We start from the raw sequence: 15,964 nt of genomic DNA, 5'->3' as shown, positions 1-15,964 counted from the left end.
TCAACCCAATCTCACGACTATAAAAAACCAAACCAACCCGAAACAATTGCGGTTTGGGTTGGTTACAACCCAAACTTCATCGGATTTTAATGAGGCATTTTAAAAAAGAATGCGATTTGGTTTGGATGATCGGGTTATTCGGTTTGGCGATTTTGATGAACACCCCTACTGAAAAGTGAGCATCGTCTATACTTTCGTTGTCACCTCCATGTGGCAGCGAACACGCAAAAGGTTGAGTCATTTTTTTTTAAACACTCTTTTTTTTAAATAGAGGTTGGGTCAAATAACACTTATTTTTTGAAAATATGGTGATATATATATATATATATATATATATATATATATATATACGGTATCTAACTTAACTTAGTGGTAATTTTACAACACTTTTAAAGTAGAGGTCGTTGATTCAGGCCCGACAACAAATGCCATTAAAAAAGTTTTTTTTTTTCGCCGTTAAATTCTTGTAGTGGTGAAATTGTGTAATTTGGTAGGTAATGAAATCATCATTTTAATTATTGAGGTCTGAAAATAATTATAATTATTTTTCTTTATTTATTTGTGGCAGCAAATGCGGCTCGTTGTATGTACAGTTGAAATTCGTTCTAGTCTTTTTTTTTTTTTTTTTTTTTTTAAATTCTAAAAAATTATTAGTTAGAAGTTAGGACTTCTGTGATATATTTATATTAATTTTTATTAGCAATTCAAGTACATTTTTATTGTATTACGCATTTCGGCAGACCTTTGAAAAAACACTCTACGTGATGTCACCGCATGGGTGATATTGATTCATAGCTTACTCAATTTTTATGTTCAGTTTTATTCATTTAGATGTTATCTTGCTAACGACATAGTATAATACATTGGCCGTCAAGCGAAAATGATATTTAATTGGGTTGATTTTATATATTGAATATTTTAAACATAGTAGTAATCAAATATTATTTTATTTATTTATATAATGAAATAGGATCAGCTCAGCTGGCTCTCTTCCTCATATATCACAAGCTATCGCTGGATTTAATAACGTCTTTGGGTTTCTGAATACCCAATTTCTATTTCAGACATTATTATTATGAAATTTGATATATAGTGGCTAAACAGTTTCAAGTTTTCCTAAAATAAACAAAATATATATTACTGTATTTTTTTTTTTTGAAGGAAAGACTCGCAGCTTCATTAATCAACCAAGGAGAAGACCACGTCTCGGTCAATACAAGCCTTCAGCCACGCAGGCCTGTCAAAAGGATGAAACTCCAACGTAGGAGAGTCTAAACATTTTTTCGCAATACAATTGGCGACCTCGTTGCAGCAGCGAGGCACCCAGGAACATAACAAAAAAGGAAAAACAACATCCAGAAAGAAGCAAATGTCGGCTATAAGTGCACCTTGGAGCCCGAGCGTGTGTCTACCTTTAATCAGTTGCACCGCCCGTTGACAATCAGACTCAACCGCCGAAATCTTCCAGCCGTGGTTTTGGGCAAACCTCAGCCCTTCTCGAATTGCTCTGCACTCTCCGGTCAGCGCTGAAGAGTGTTATTTGTACCCAATTGTTGGTTGTACATTTTGTATCTCAGAATACAAGGCAATCTTGTGGTACCTAGGATAGCCTAGTGGTAATTCCACACCACCTCATGTGTGGAGATCGTGGGTTCAACCCCCACTGCAGCAAAGCTGCCTTCAAAAAAAAAAAAAAAAAAAAGGCAATCTTCACCCTAAAAATGATCGATTCAAAGCAACCATGCCCCATAAATAAGGTTGAAGTTGAGTATGACAGCGATCTTATTCTATATCATTATTTTTAATTGGACTTTTAGTATGAAATAGCCATTTCAAACTTAGTATTTAGCAAAATAGTTAAGGTTTTACAAGTTGATACATTTTAGCCACTTATAATATAAAAATACTAATATATCCTTAATTATTTTCAATATAATTAATCTAAGCTTCCAAAATTTTAATTCACTGCACTTTTTGTATTAATCTACTATTCGATAAACCAGAAGAAGAAAAAGAAGAAGAACATGTCAAAAAATTTAATCTTGTTTTCAAAAACTTTAATCCACTATTCGATAAATCAGAAGTAAAAAAAAGAAGAAAAAGAAGAACACAAATAAGATGTCAAAAAATTTAATCTTGCTTTCAAAAAATTTAATCCACTCTTCACTAAATAAGAAGAAGAAAAAGAAGATGACAAAAAAAATTAATCCCGCTTTCAAAAGATTTAATCCACTGTTCGATAAACCCTAACATCGTAACCAAATTCAAAACCCAAACCCTCCAAACAGGGGAGAACACGATCAAGCACAACGAGACTCACCTCTCGACGATTCCCCTCATCAACCAGCACGGCGACGCGAGAAATACCTCCTCCGTGTTTCTCCGGTGAGACAGCGTTGCTGGAGAGGATCCATGGCTTCCAGGTGGAGTAGAACTCGTCGGACCAAAATCAGCCGAGTGACGGAGGGAGCTCCGGTCGGCGGCGAGACTCCATCGGAGATGGACGGCAATCGGTGGACGGCAATACAGGCTGGGCATCGGACGGCGAGAGAGAATAGCTCCGAGAGGCGAGTATTTGTGACTGCAAGTATATGCGCGTGTGGCTGCAAGTGTATGCGCTTATTTGTGTGTGGGTATTTTGGGAGTTTTGTCAATTTTTAGTTATTTTGGCTCAATTTTGTAAAATTTGGCTATTTTGCTAAACTCAAACTTTAAAATGACTAGATAGCAGCCACATCACTCAATAAGAAAAAAAAATACAGAGAGAAAATCAAAATGTAAAAGAAAAGGATAATTCCAAGTCGCTCACGAAAGCGAAACTAGAACCTAGCGATTGTGCACACATTGAAATGGTTGTCACGTGTTAGGATATATCAAGAAACTTAATTGCTTATTGCATTGAAACAAGAAATCGAGGAATATATATTAATTTTCTTCCTTTGACTCACTTTTAGCTACTCGTAAAGCTCTCTTCATGTTTTAATTTACTGCTTAAGAGGTAAGACACATTTAGAATAGATTAGCAAGTGGTCTATGTTCTGTAGGATGTCCAGCGTCGTTACTGCAAATCTTTCAACGGTTATCATTAAATTCATAGAAATTAAATCGTATTAGAAAATGATATTAATCAAAGACTATATTCAATTTCATTATTATAGGAAAGGAGACGAAAGAAGTAAAAGCAAAAGCTGAATGATATGTCAAAATGCAGATTGTACATGTTAACAATAACAATGTAGAGATTTGAACATCCAAAATAGGTTTCTTTAGCCCTAACTTAGAACACAAGAACCACAAAAAAACACATTGGTCCGGCGTTCGATTCGCACTATATTCTCATTTGTAGTTGTACACTCTCGTCCTCTCGATCTCTTTCCCTCGAGCTAACTTTTATTTGAGAAATTTCTTCTCAATTACTCACTTTTTGTTCTTCTTTCTCTCTCACGATGAACGTCTTCGTTCAATTACAACTTGATATACAATTTACAAAGGATTCGAGTAGTTGATCTTCGAGTATGCATAAGATGATGCCACGTCAGCTTAATGTTAACATGTTCACGAGGCTGACTTCTACAAATTGCACTCCATAGTTAAATTAAGTATTTACAAATGTTGTTAGAAACTTTTCTACGTGTATAATTCAAATACCAAAGTAACGCTCAAGTATATAATCATGTAATATTTGGTATCCTACTTTATAAATCACATACTCATCGTATACAAGTAGAGAACGAAAAAACAAAAATCATCATGTATATATACACATTACATTACAGGCTATTATTGTTTGTTTTCTGTGTGTAGCGGTAACAATGACGTGTCTTTGTTGGCGAACATTTGGACTGTTCTGTTAGCAATTGGCAACCAAATCTTTCTCACTCTCTCTTCTCTCTCATCCAAACGAGAAGAAGAACTAATTCCCTCATTAATCCCAATCTTCGATTCCCTCGAAACCGCCGTGATCTCCGACGCCGATCTCCGATCGCCGCCGCCGATCATCCTCGAACCAGACAGAGACGAATCCTCCTTCGTCATCTCCGAGCTCAGCGACAACAGATCCGAAGATCTCAGATCACTCCACCGATTGTTGAACCCCAATCCCGAAACCACGATCCTGTGGTTATGCTTGTTGTGATCGCGGTCTTCTCTGGTGATACTGACGATCATGGAGTCTTCTCTGAGCCCTAGGAATCTCAGGCTGTCGGAATACGCGACGAGCCTGAGATCGTCGGAGCAGATTTTCTGGCGGCAGAGAGGACAGCTTGAGTGCTTCTCAAGCCACCGGTCGATGCACGCCACGTGGAACGCGTGCGCGCATTTCGGAAGCATCCTCAGAATCTCCACATCTTCGAACCTGGAAAGGCAAACAGAACATTCGAGGCCTTCTCTGGAGCCTTTTAGCGACGAGAATCGGAAGAAAGGGAGCGATTCGACGACGGTCTTGTCGATCCCGGAGAATCGACGGCTCAGATTGACTCCGAAGCCGCCGAGGCCGGTTCGGTCCACTGTGGTTCGGATGACTGTTCGGTTGTTCGAGTCGCGGCACATCTTGGCGTAGATGAGAATCACCAGGGTTATGACGAACATGATTCCCAGGATTCCGATCACAACGCCTAGGCTTGGCTGGTACGTCTCGTCGTCTAGGGCTGGGTAATTCGGTCCCATTTGGTGATCGGCTCTGACATGATGATGAGTGAATGATAAAAGCAAAACCAGGCACAGAGTAATATTGGTAACAGCTCTGACCATATTTCCCAAACTTTGTACAATGTCAAATGGTTTTGTGTGCGTATATATATACATAATATATTGTCTGTAATAAGAACTTTTTATTTTATTTTATTTTCTTAGGGGGAGTAGTTATATGGTGTTGTTTTTACGTGCACGAGCCTTGCCTTTGGTATCAGCCTGGATTGGCTTCTTTTTTTTAAAAGAAATAAATTATTAAAATGTTATATATTGTATTTAGTGGTGACGACAATGTGGAGCAACTTATTTGGTTTGTGAAAATATTTGTAATGCATACTTGGGGCAATAATGCAATGCATTTACATTATTGTTTTAAGAAAAAACGGTGTTTGACATCATTTGATTACGAAATTAAAATATAAAATAGACGTAATTCTTGGCCTTTTGTAATACTTATTTAATATTTGAATTGACCTTTATGAATGTACTTGCATGTGTGCCTGCCAAGGGAATGAATGAAAACTTTTGGTTGAGAAAGAAATTTGACGTTTTCAAGCTTTGAGCTAATTTTGCAGACGGAACCTATCTAGGTGTAGGGTGGCTTATTTGAGATAAATTTCAAGTTTGCCCCTAATTATAGGGTCTGTAACAATTTTTATCTTAATTTTTTTTAACATCCGTTTATCATGAGTTTGTGAGTTCTTTTTACAAATGACTATTTATATTAATCCCCATGAACTCCTGCACGAATAATTCGACGCCCCTTGTACTTGAAAATCGTACATAACAAACTTTGAAATTCAGCATTGTATCAAAATTAAAACTTTTGTCAACTATTTGCACGTGAAAATGGTAAATATGTAATTGGATATATAACAATAATAATATCTGTAATAATACGTTTAAGGAGAAATGGTGGCTAAAATAATCAATGTTTAGACAAAACACTATTTATACATTCATTCTTTTTCTACATGTTACTATTTAGTATCGCGGTAACTACTTGCACCGTTAAGTTCAAACAAAAATTTTAACGGATGAAGTATTTATGCGTAGCTAAATTTGTAACATGATGTATTTTTGCCAACGAAAAAAAGAATGAGTATAAATATCGGTTTGAGCAAACTTTGAGTATTTTTGTCGTCATTTCTCCTACAATTGATAATAAAAGCCAAATAAAGGAATAAATGAATTACAAGCGACATTTCTAAATTAATTCATTTTCAATATCGCAAGAAGAAGGAAAAAAAAGACCCTAAATGCGATTTGGTGAAGATGAAGTTGACTGCAAAGAAGAAGAACCCAGCTCGAAAATCCCATGCAAAGTCGTCAGCAAAGGAAAAAAAAAGCCTCAATATGTTATGTATTTATATGTAATGGATTATTGCAATTGAGAGCTTTGTCTTATTTTCTTTTGGTATATCTATTGTGTTGGTCCCAGAGTTAGGGTTTTGTCTGGTCCTGAGTTTATGGTTCTGTCTAGCGATGGTTGTGGTCCCATTTAATATTTATTCGTGTTTTTTTTTTTGAATATTAGTATATAAATGCTATGTAATGTAAATAGTTTAACTTGGAATAATTGCACTTTTTCATACCCATCATCGACTCTGTTTACGAGGTTCTATGGAATTGATCGAGGAAGTTATGACGTATGCTGGTGGGGTTCATCTGTTCATTGACAAGTGTGACTTGGATAAGATATCCACTGTTATTTTAGATCAAGTTTTGAGGAAAAAATTTAGGGTACGAAAAGAGTAATGTATTTCATACTTGTAGTAGGGTCGACGATTCAAAAGTAGTACATTTGCACAGATGAAGACCCTCTTACTGCATTGGGTGAGTTAATGGAGATCACACGAGAAACAAATGTGTTTTGTGATCATCTTTGTAAGCTATTTGTACCACCGTTATACATTGATCAGACTCATGAGTCACTTGAACAAGAGCAAGAAGAACCTGCTAAAGAAGTGCTAGAACAAGCTGCTTAACCAGTGCAAAAAGAACCTGTTGAAGAAGTGCAAGAACAAGCCGCTGAACCAGTGCAAAAAGAAGCTGTTGGAGAAGAGCAAGAAGAAGATGCTGAAGAAGAGCAAGGTCCGCTACAAGAAGATGGTGGATACGAACATAGTGAAGATGAAGTTGTTGTTGACGGACAAGCGGTAGATGTCACGACGGTATCCAAAGAAGAAATTACCCAAGTTACCAGAGTTTAGATCACAAACTGATATGCGTAATCCAGAGTTTTGAGCCGTAAAGTGTTTAAGGATGCAATCAAAGAATATTCAATAAAGGATAGTAAAGAAATATACTTCAAGAAGAATGATGTTGACAGAGTACGTGTCGAGTGCAGAAACCCTAACTGTAATTGGGTCTGTTTTGCATCATGTGTTGGTAAGTCATTGACTTGGATGATAAAAAACGTTCAGAGGTGAACATGCATGTGCACGGACGAATAATGGCCATCATTGGACTTTCATCACAGATAAGCTGAATAGGTTAAAAGAAGCCTTAAATGGTCTATGAGAAGAAGGCGCAATTAAGGGTGAGCATCGACACTATACCAGACATCTACAATATTGTCAATACTTGAAAGAATCAGACTATACCTGCTACAACGTTTCACAAAACAAAGAGTTGCTACATCCAAATGGCATGGTGAGTTAGGACATCGTGTCTCAAAGATATTTAAGAAAAAAATGTTCAGCCGGCCAAGAATATTGCATTATGGACCGGAGGATGAGATTACTAAGTTACGAATATGTATGGGTCAATGTATGCAGTTGATCTAAACAGCAAAACATGTTCTTGCAAAAAGTGGGATGTTTCAGGTATGTTTATAGAATTGTTGATAGTTATTTGTTAGGTATTGTTAAGAGAATTGTGGTTTGCAATGGTATTATTCATGGTTCAGGTGTACCTTGTGGACATATTCCCTGAATCTGGCAAAAGCAAGATAATCCAGTCGCGTACATATCTGATTGACACAAAAAGGAAGCGTATGAGAATACGTACAAATATAAGATCAATCCGATTAATCGGCTCGAGCAATGGCCTTTTTAAAATAGGAAAAACATGAATGTCATGACCACTTGATAGAGCCGAGCCAGGGAGGAAAAAAACACTAAAGCGAGTTGAGCATGATGAAGTTATTCCTCCTGGTGCAACTTGGATAGGAAGAAAGTACACATATCCACAAATTGCTTAGTGTGTGGTCAACCTGGACATAATGTAAAGGCATGTTTCAAGAGGAAACAAAAAGAGCTGGCCAGCCTTTGATCATCCTATTTCTATTTATTTACTTGTTTACTTATTTGATTTACTTACTGAGATGTCAAAAGAAGACCGGTGCTGGTGCAAATCAAAGCCAAGAATAAGGTCAAAGTCAAACCACCAATGCTCCACATCAATAGAGTCAAAGTCAAAGTCAAACCATCAATGCTCCACGTCAACAGAGTCAGAGTCATAGTTAAACCACATTTGCTCCAAGCCAGTCTTCGAGTTTAAGGGTAAGTGACGATCAGATATCTCATTTTCTTTGTAAGTTTTATTATAAAAAACAATACTTGCTGTGTAGAGGAGTCCGCAATTCCAGAAAAATAGGGGGCTAAACAATCATAATGGATTGCTGCCAAGGGTCCTATTCTAGATGAAGCAACTTTTTGAAGCAAGCAAGGGTCAATCAAAGTATTTTTTTGTGAAACAACTTGGATAGAATGTGTAGTAATAAAAAAAAAAATATGGCTTATTTTGTGTATATTTCTTAAGTTTATTACGTGTAGTAAAACCTGTAATCAGGTACATCAGATGTTTGTATAGAACATCTATTTTGATACTTTTTAATCACAAACAATGTTGATGTTATAACTATAAAAGGTGCTGTTTTGATGCATAAATGAAATGACATTACTCTTTTGACAATAACTTTTGCATTACTCAATTTCATATTTACATCAATTTTAGAACCTTACTCAATTGAATTGCATTACATTCCAAAACAAAATACGTATATTACAAACAACCATAATCTTACTTCACTAAACTTAAATACAATAATCCAACAACAATGATCATCAATAGAAGCTTCAATTTCTTGGTTTCAACTTCAATTTTACGCTAATTTTCATCCGTTTTGCCACCCTTCACAACTTCGTCGAGCGATCGAAGTCTTTTTCCTTGCCGAGTTCAACTTCATACCCATATATCTTTCTCAATAATCCATGTATAAACCTGAATCGATCTCTTATATAATTGTGGATCGATCCACTCTAAAAATTCGCATCTATTGAAATCACCCTTCAACAAATTTATTAACACGACAAGGAGATGATTTTCTTTTTTCATAAAACGAAGGTGATGATTTTTTTTTTCCATAAAACGAAGGAGATGATTTTTTTTCTTCAGAAAACGAGGGAGATGAATTTTTTTTTTCTTCAGAAAATGAAGGAGAATTAAGAAAATTGGGTACTTTTAACACCCAAAAATTATTAATATCAATATATCTTATACTGAGCACACCCATAGAGTCATCGTCCAGGGTAGTCATCGGTCCATGATGCGCGTTGAAGGCTTGGCACTCCACATAAACAATAAGATCGTCGACGAGCTTCGACGGAAGACTGAGCTTCATCATTTTGACCATAGCTCCTCGATTCGATACTCCTAGACTGAGTCGCTTTTCATCGAACGATTCTCTGATGTTCCTAGACTGAGTTGCTCGATTTTTTGATTTGGGAATTTTTAAACCCTAAATCAACAAAATGCTACTTATACTCATCTAATATAGGGGTATTTTGATACTTTTCCACATGCAACCATGTCACGTGCTAAAAACGGGACCAAAAACCCAACGTCCGTGACAAATAGTTGACAGAAGTCTTAATTTTGATACAATGCAAGGTTTTAAGGTTTGTTATGTATGATTTTAAAGTAAAAGGGGCATCAGATTATTCGTGTAGGAGTTTAGGGGGATTCATGTAAATAGTCCTTTTACAAATCATCCTTCCGTCAAATATTTAACGAAAATCAAGGGTAAAATCGTATTTTCTATATTTTTAATTATTTAAAATTATATTTGAAAATAATAATAAATTTAAACAAAAAAAACAACCAATGTGTAGTTTTTGTTCATTCCTTGACTAACTGACTCACTCCCAATCCCGTGTCCCCTTGTTTTGTCTTTTTTGGTGCCCATCCGATTAAAAAAAATCATGTCATCATTTTCTTTAATTATTAAGTTATATTTATTTAAAAGTATTAAAATAATTAAATTGGCTTTTTTATTGGAGGGACACCAAAAGATACACTAGGGACAGAGGATCCGGATTCCTCCCAAATCCCAACCTCCATGATTCCATCTTCGCTGGCAAGCCCCTGAACATCCCGTTGGTATTAAACCCATAAGCCACCTTGCCGGAGTTCGAAACAGCGATAAGTCCGGCAAAGCCCTCATCGAGCCTCTCCTTGATGATGTAATCCATAGCCTCCTGGAGCCAAGATCCTATGTGCCCCATCGCCGCCGAGACTTCCATCGCCAGCGTATCGCCTCTCCCTCACCGGTGCACGAGACACCACAGAGCTCGCTGGCGTAAGTCCCGACAAAAGAAAATAAAAACCCAGGCTATTCTCACTTTCTCTGCAGACTAACAAAACCCATTTGATAATCCAAAACTCCGGTGACGTATCATCGAAGACCATCTGAATCGCGAAGACCATCACCACCACGAAATAAAAGTTCAGTCCACTACTCTGATGAAGACCTTGAGAGTCTTCGACGGCGATGAACCTTTGATGTCTCTAACGGCCGGCACAGTGTTTGTTCTGATTCCGGAGGACGGAGACGACGAGACCGGCCTTGCCAGAGAAGACTTTTGCGCCTTCTTTGTGAACATAATGCAGAGATTAGAAATCAGAGGAGCGAAACGAAGCATAGATGTAAGACTTCTTCTCGACGGAAAAGGATACGAGACCTACGCCGTGGTGATGAAAGTGGGTTCTGCGGCGATCTCCGGCGGAGTAACGACGCTGATGAATCCAGTGTGGCGAGTTCTGGTCGATCTTGTTAGATTTTTTGGGAAATGGTGACAATAATACTCAATGTTTGGTCAAAATACTACTTATATACTCAAAGTTTTTTTTTTTTTTTTTTGGCAAAAATACCACATGTTACGTTATGGTGGGTTCGTTACTACTCTGACCGTTAAGTTCAAACAGAAATTTTAACGGCAAAGTATTTACGTGTAACTAAGTTTGAAACTTTGAGTATTTTTGCCCAAGAAAAAAAGAATGAGTATAGTGTTTTGTTTAAACATTAAGTATTTTTGCCACCATTTCCCCTAGATTTTTTTGTTCTATTTTCATATTTCTTTTTTAGAGATTTATTACTAATATATGTGTATATATAATTAATTAAATATTAAAAATAAAATATTTTATGGGTATATTGGTATATTTATTTTCAAAACCATTTATATGTTGACATGTCTCCAGTTTTGTTAAAAAAATTGATGGAAGGATGAGTTATGAAAAACTTAATAAGTTGATGTAAAATGTTGTAAGAAAAAAAAAGGTAGGATAAAGTTTGTGTTTGGTCATATAACTCAGGGTTCGGGGGGTAAATATAAAATTCATCCTTTATTTTATTATATTTTAGTTGTTGTATGCAATGACTTCAATTTTCTGCTCTGACAATGACTTCAATATTCAACGGTGTAAATTGTTATGAGTTTTTGTAGATGAGTTTATTTAATTTTATTTGTTGAATACACCTAGTTCAATTCAAGGGCATGACTTGTTAGGGTATCTTTTTATTAATGAAAAATAAGTCAACGTTCGTGGGAGTTTCTATGAATTTGCAGAAGCTTGTTATTTTGAATTTTTAATAATTAGCATATTGTTAACATTAGGAGTTCAAAGGGGACACAATTATTATTGGCTTTGGCTATGTCTACTCTTAGTTTGCAAAGTATTTCATGGCTAGGCTGGTGAAGGAATATTAAGAAGAATTCAAAACTTGATATTAAATTGGAATACAAGTTTGTAATTCTCATCTCCAATGGTCTTATAAATATTATATTTTATTTTAATATCAATACGTGTTTTTATGTAACAATATAATTGCTAAAATATGCAATTTAAATAGACGAGGAAACTGCTATATTCATTTCATACTTAGGAATTTCATATTGAAAGTGAATTAGAACTAATAAGAGTTTATTAAGGTCATGAGTTACTCCGATCCAATCGTGATACTTTTACATGGTATCAGAGCCCATTAAGCCAAAACGGGTATCCGATCCAATCGTTGAGATTCGGTCCAAGATAAGCGAACGCAAAGAACCGCCATCTTGAGGGGGTGTGTTAGGAATCTCACATTAAAAGTGATTGAGAACTAATAAGAGCTTATAAAAGTCATGAGTTACTCTTCTCATTATCAATTGATTTTGAGATGGAACCCCATGATACTTTTAAAAATAATGCTTGTAAGTCAAATGTTTATAATTAATAAGGTAATATATTTGCGTTGACAATGATGTAAATAGCTAAGTATTGGTTTTGATATATAGGACGACCACGTATGCTAAGAAATTGAACTAGTGCAATATGTATATAAATTTATATTAGTATTTCGAAGTAGTTGACAAAAAATGTGAAGATAATCTGTTTAATTGGGCATTCCGTTTCAAACTTTACCATGGTACTGAAAATATATCGTTGAATGAAACAATAAACTTATCCCTTGAAGAGCAAGGGAATACGAAAGATGGCAAATAGATTTTGAAGTAAACAGAATTGGTCTTTGAGAAAAGAAAATTAAAGTTGGTGGATCCGAGGGGAATTTTTGTTGCTTATTGAAATTTGAAATGGATTGGATTAGGAAGAATATGTAAAAATAAATGTCGATGTCGCCTATGTCCAAGGTTAAGCTACGTGAAGACGTCTTATTTACGTAACAAGTGTAGGATAAAATAACCCATGTTACCCATCTCCAATCTCCAGAAACAGAGTCTAATATTACTTCACGTTATCTTATTTATGCCATGTGAAATTGAAATCCGAGTTATTTTTTTTTCTTAACCGAAAAAAGGAAAGAGAAAAGACTATTGATCAATAGCACTAAATATCTGCGCTCGAATGGGATTTATCAAATCGATAATAATAAACATAAAGATGGTGCAACTGTTTCTCACTTTATTTAAAATTATTTATGGGATACCATGTGACGCCTAGTTGAAAAAAACTTGTCATCCAAAGAAATCAAATCTTTCACCCACAGCTCACAGTCACGCCCCGTCATCCAAATCTAGTTAAATCAAACCAATCTGAGTTATAGCTTCATCGAACTATTATTATTGCAGAAACTAAAAAAAAAAATCGTCCAATATCCTAAAGCTCACACAACTCTCAGCAGCTCATTCATCCATGATACTCAACTCAGTATTGGAATTGAGGCATTGCAATTGTAATTAGTTAACTGGTGTATTAAGTTTAGCTTATTTCTTAAGCTTTCGTTTTTCCCTTTTTACCCTTACTAATGAACCGTTAGTAGGGTCCTTTTAGTCTTTTATTATCGGTCAGCTGTTTGACCTCGTTTATATACTCTGTATTCTTTTCTTTTGAAAGTTAATGAAGTTTTGATTCACTTTTCTCAATTCAAGCTTCGTTCATCTTCTTCCTTGAAACTCTCTCTAGGGTTTCGATCGTGTTATGGTATCAGAGCGATTCTCCGCGAATCAATCCTGATCGGAACTCTGTGATAACCTAAATCTCTTCTTCTCTGTCTCTCCTCTTTCATCCTCTTGGCAAAATGTCGGCCAATGAAACCTTGACCGGAGATCTCTCTGTGAGTGGAGTTACATCTCGGAAAACCTCGATCGACGATGTCGTTGATCCTTTCTTCTTGCATCACACTGATTCACCAGGAATGGTCTTGGTTACACAGCAAATGAACGGCGAGAACTATCAATCTTGGAGCCGATCGATGAGGATGGCTCTCCAAATCAAGAACAAGCTAGGGTTCATTGATGAATCAGTTTCGAAGCCTGACGGTTCTAATCTCAATCATCTGAACTTCTGGATGCGCAACAACAACATTGTCATCGCGTGGATTCTCAATTCTTGCTCTAAAGAAATTGCCTCTAGTGTTACCTATGGCGACTCAGCCATGGACATCTCGAGGATCTTCAAGAGAGGTACGAGCAGAGCAACGGCCCTATAATCTTTGAACTCAGGCGAGAAATTATGAGTCTCACACAGGATCAGATGACTGTTGGTGTTTACTATACAAAGCTCAAGATTCTTTGGGAAGAATTGAGAAATTACAAGCCACCGTGTACCTGCACATGTGGATGATCAAAGGAATTGGTCAATTTCATCAATGGAGAATATGTCACGAAATTTCTCATGGGGCTGAATGACACTTTTAACACAGTTCGTGGCCAAATCCTTCTCATGGATCCTCTTCCACCTATCAACAAGGTTTTCTCTATGGTGTGCCAAGATGAGAAGCAACGATCCGTGAGTTCTGACAATTCTGCACCAGAAAAATCAAATCCAATGGCAATGGCAATCAATGATCAAAGGAAATCCAACAAGAGAGATCGGCTAGTGTGCACACACTGCAAGATGACAGGACACACTATTGACAAGTGCTACAAACTTCATGGATTCCCGCTTGGTTACAAGCCAAAGCCAAGGAATCAGGCTAATCTGGCAGAAGGAACTCTCAGCGTTCAAGAAGATAAACCAGAGATCAAGACCAACCCTACACAGAATTTGACCAATGACCAGATTCATCAGATCATCAGCATGCTCTCCAATCAGCTCATGAGTCCAATGAATCCTGAAGGTCATACCAACATCAACCTGACATCTGCCAACCCAGGTTTATGCTGTTTAAATACAGATTCAGGTTGTGTCTCTAATTTTTGTTGGGGAATCAAGCGCGTATCAGACACGAACAATCGCTCTGATACCACTCGTTGAAGATGATTCTCCCATATAACCATATTAATGCGGAAAAATAATTAATTACGCTGATCATAAGCTAATTAAATTATGGTTACAATTAACAAGATCTAGATATGTTTAATTAATTTAATTCACGAGAGCATATTTACCAAGCAACCGATTAAAAAAAACGAATACTTACATTGATTTTCGGTTGATCTACAGAACGCCCCTAAACCAATCGCGTACTCCTTGCGTCGTCTTGATTAAGGACTCGAGGATGATACCTTAGTCTCCCGAAACGTAATCTCCGAGACGAACAAGAAAGATGAGTGGGCACAATCTTTATCTCACTAGATGAGAAACGTGGTGTTTCAAATCTCGCTCTTATTTTACTAAGAATGGAAACGAATTTCCGAGGGGGAGATGCAGAAAATTTCGCACGGCCAAGAGGGAGAGCCACGAAATTATTAGGTCAAAAACATTTTTTTTTGTCTTCTCATGAACCCCTATTTATAGTAGTAAAATGAGATATTCATGGAACCTTCCAGAATATATTATTTCCTTTTATTGTGTTCACACTAGAGGATTTAATCTAGGCCCTTGGATCTCAACAAATGAATCATACTTTTTCTCTCATCCATCAAATCAATATCTATGGGATATTATTCTCTATTTAAATAGAGAATATTTTATTTGGTGAGATAATAAAGGAGAATATATTATTTTCCCTTTAAATATATTCTCATATATTCTCCAAAATACTTTCCTTTAAATAAGGAGAGAATAAAAGACAATATCTTATTATATTCTCTCTCCTTTATTTAAACAACTAAAGAGAAAATATTGGTAAATACCAATATCATAAAAGTCGGATTTTAGGCACACTGCCAAGGCAAATTTGCGCAACTCCCATGCCAAAATTCCCAAATCCGATTTTCATATTTTGTGCAAAGCCCAATTGCTTAAAACTCAATTAATTATTTATTTACTTGGTCCAACAACAAACAAATAATTAATAATTGATTATTTACTTGATCCAACAATAAATAAACAATTCTACCATAAATATTTATTTAATTCTGCGAATACCCGTTTTCTAGAATTAATGTTGTCAATCACAATTACAGTAAGTGAGATTAATAATGATAAACATTATTATACGAAAGTTCTTATCCGCCTTTATCAGAGCCAAATCGGGGACTATGGACCTAGTAATAGAAGCTTAACAAATCCGATGAAAAAGACAAAATAGTCATTTCCCTTTTTCCATCGATTCGTCTAATCTTGGTCAAATACTCCACTTTGTAAGCCAAGAATGAACTCTCCT

General features: G+C 36.1%; 1 protein-coding gene across 1 annotated transcript; it reads right to left on the bottom strand.

The window, feature by feature from the left end:
- Positions 1-3,653: 3,653 nt before the first annotated feature.
- LOC149400800 (putative RING-H2 finger protein ATL12) lies at positions 3,654-4,814 on the bottom strand. The gene has a single exon (XM_089611188.1). The coding sequence runs from the start codon at positions 4,801-4,803 to the stop codon at positions 3,781-3,783; it is 1,023 nt and encodes a 340-aa protein (XP_089467314.1). The 5' UTR covers positions 4,804-4,814; the 3' UTR covers positions 3,654-3,780.
- Between the last annotated feature and the right edge of the window lie 11,150 nt (positions 4,815-15,964).

Source organism: Urtica dioica, chromosome 4 (assembly GCF_054948205.1).
Source record: "Urtica dioica subsp. dioica isolate 48M chromosome 4, U.dioica_male_clone48M_v1_H2, whole genome shotgun sequence".
NCBI lineage: Eukaryota > Viridiplantae > Streptophyta > Magnoliopsida > Rosales > Urticaceae > Urtica > Urtica dioica.
The sequence above is the reverse complement of the archived record's forward strand: the minus strand, read 5'-3'. Positions and strand labels throughout refer to the sequence as shown.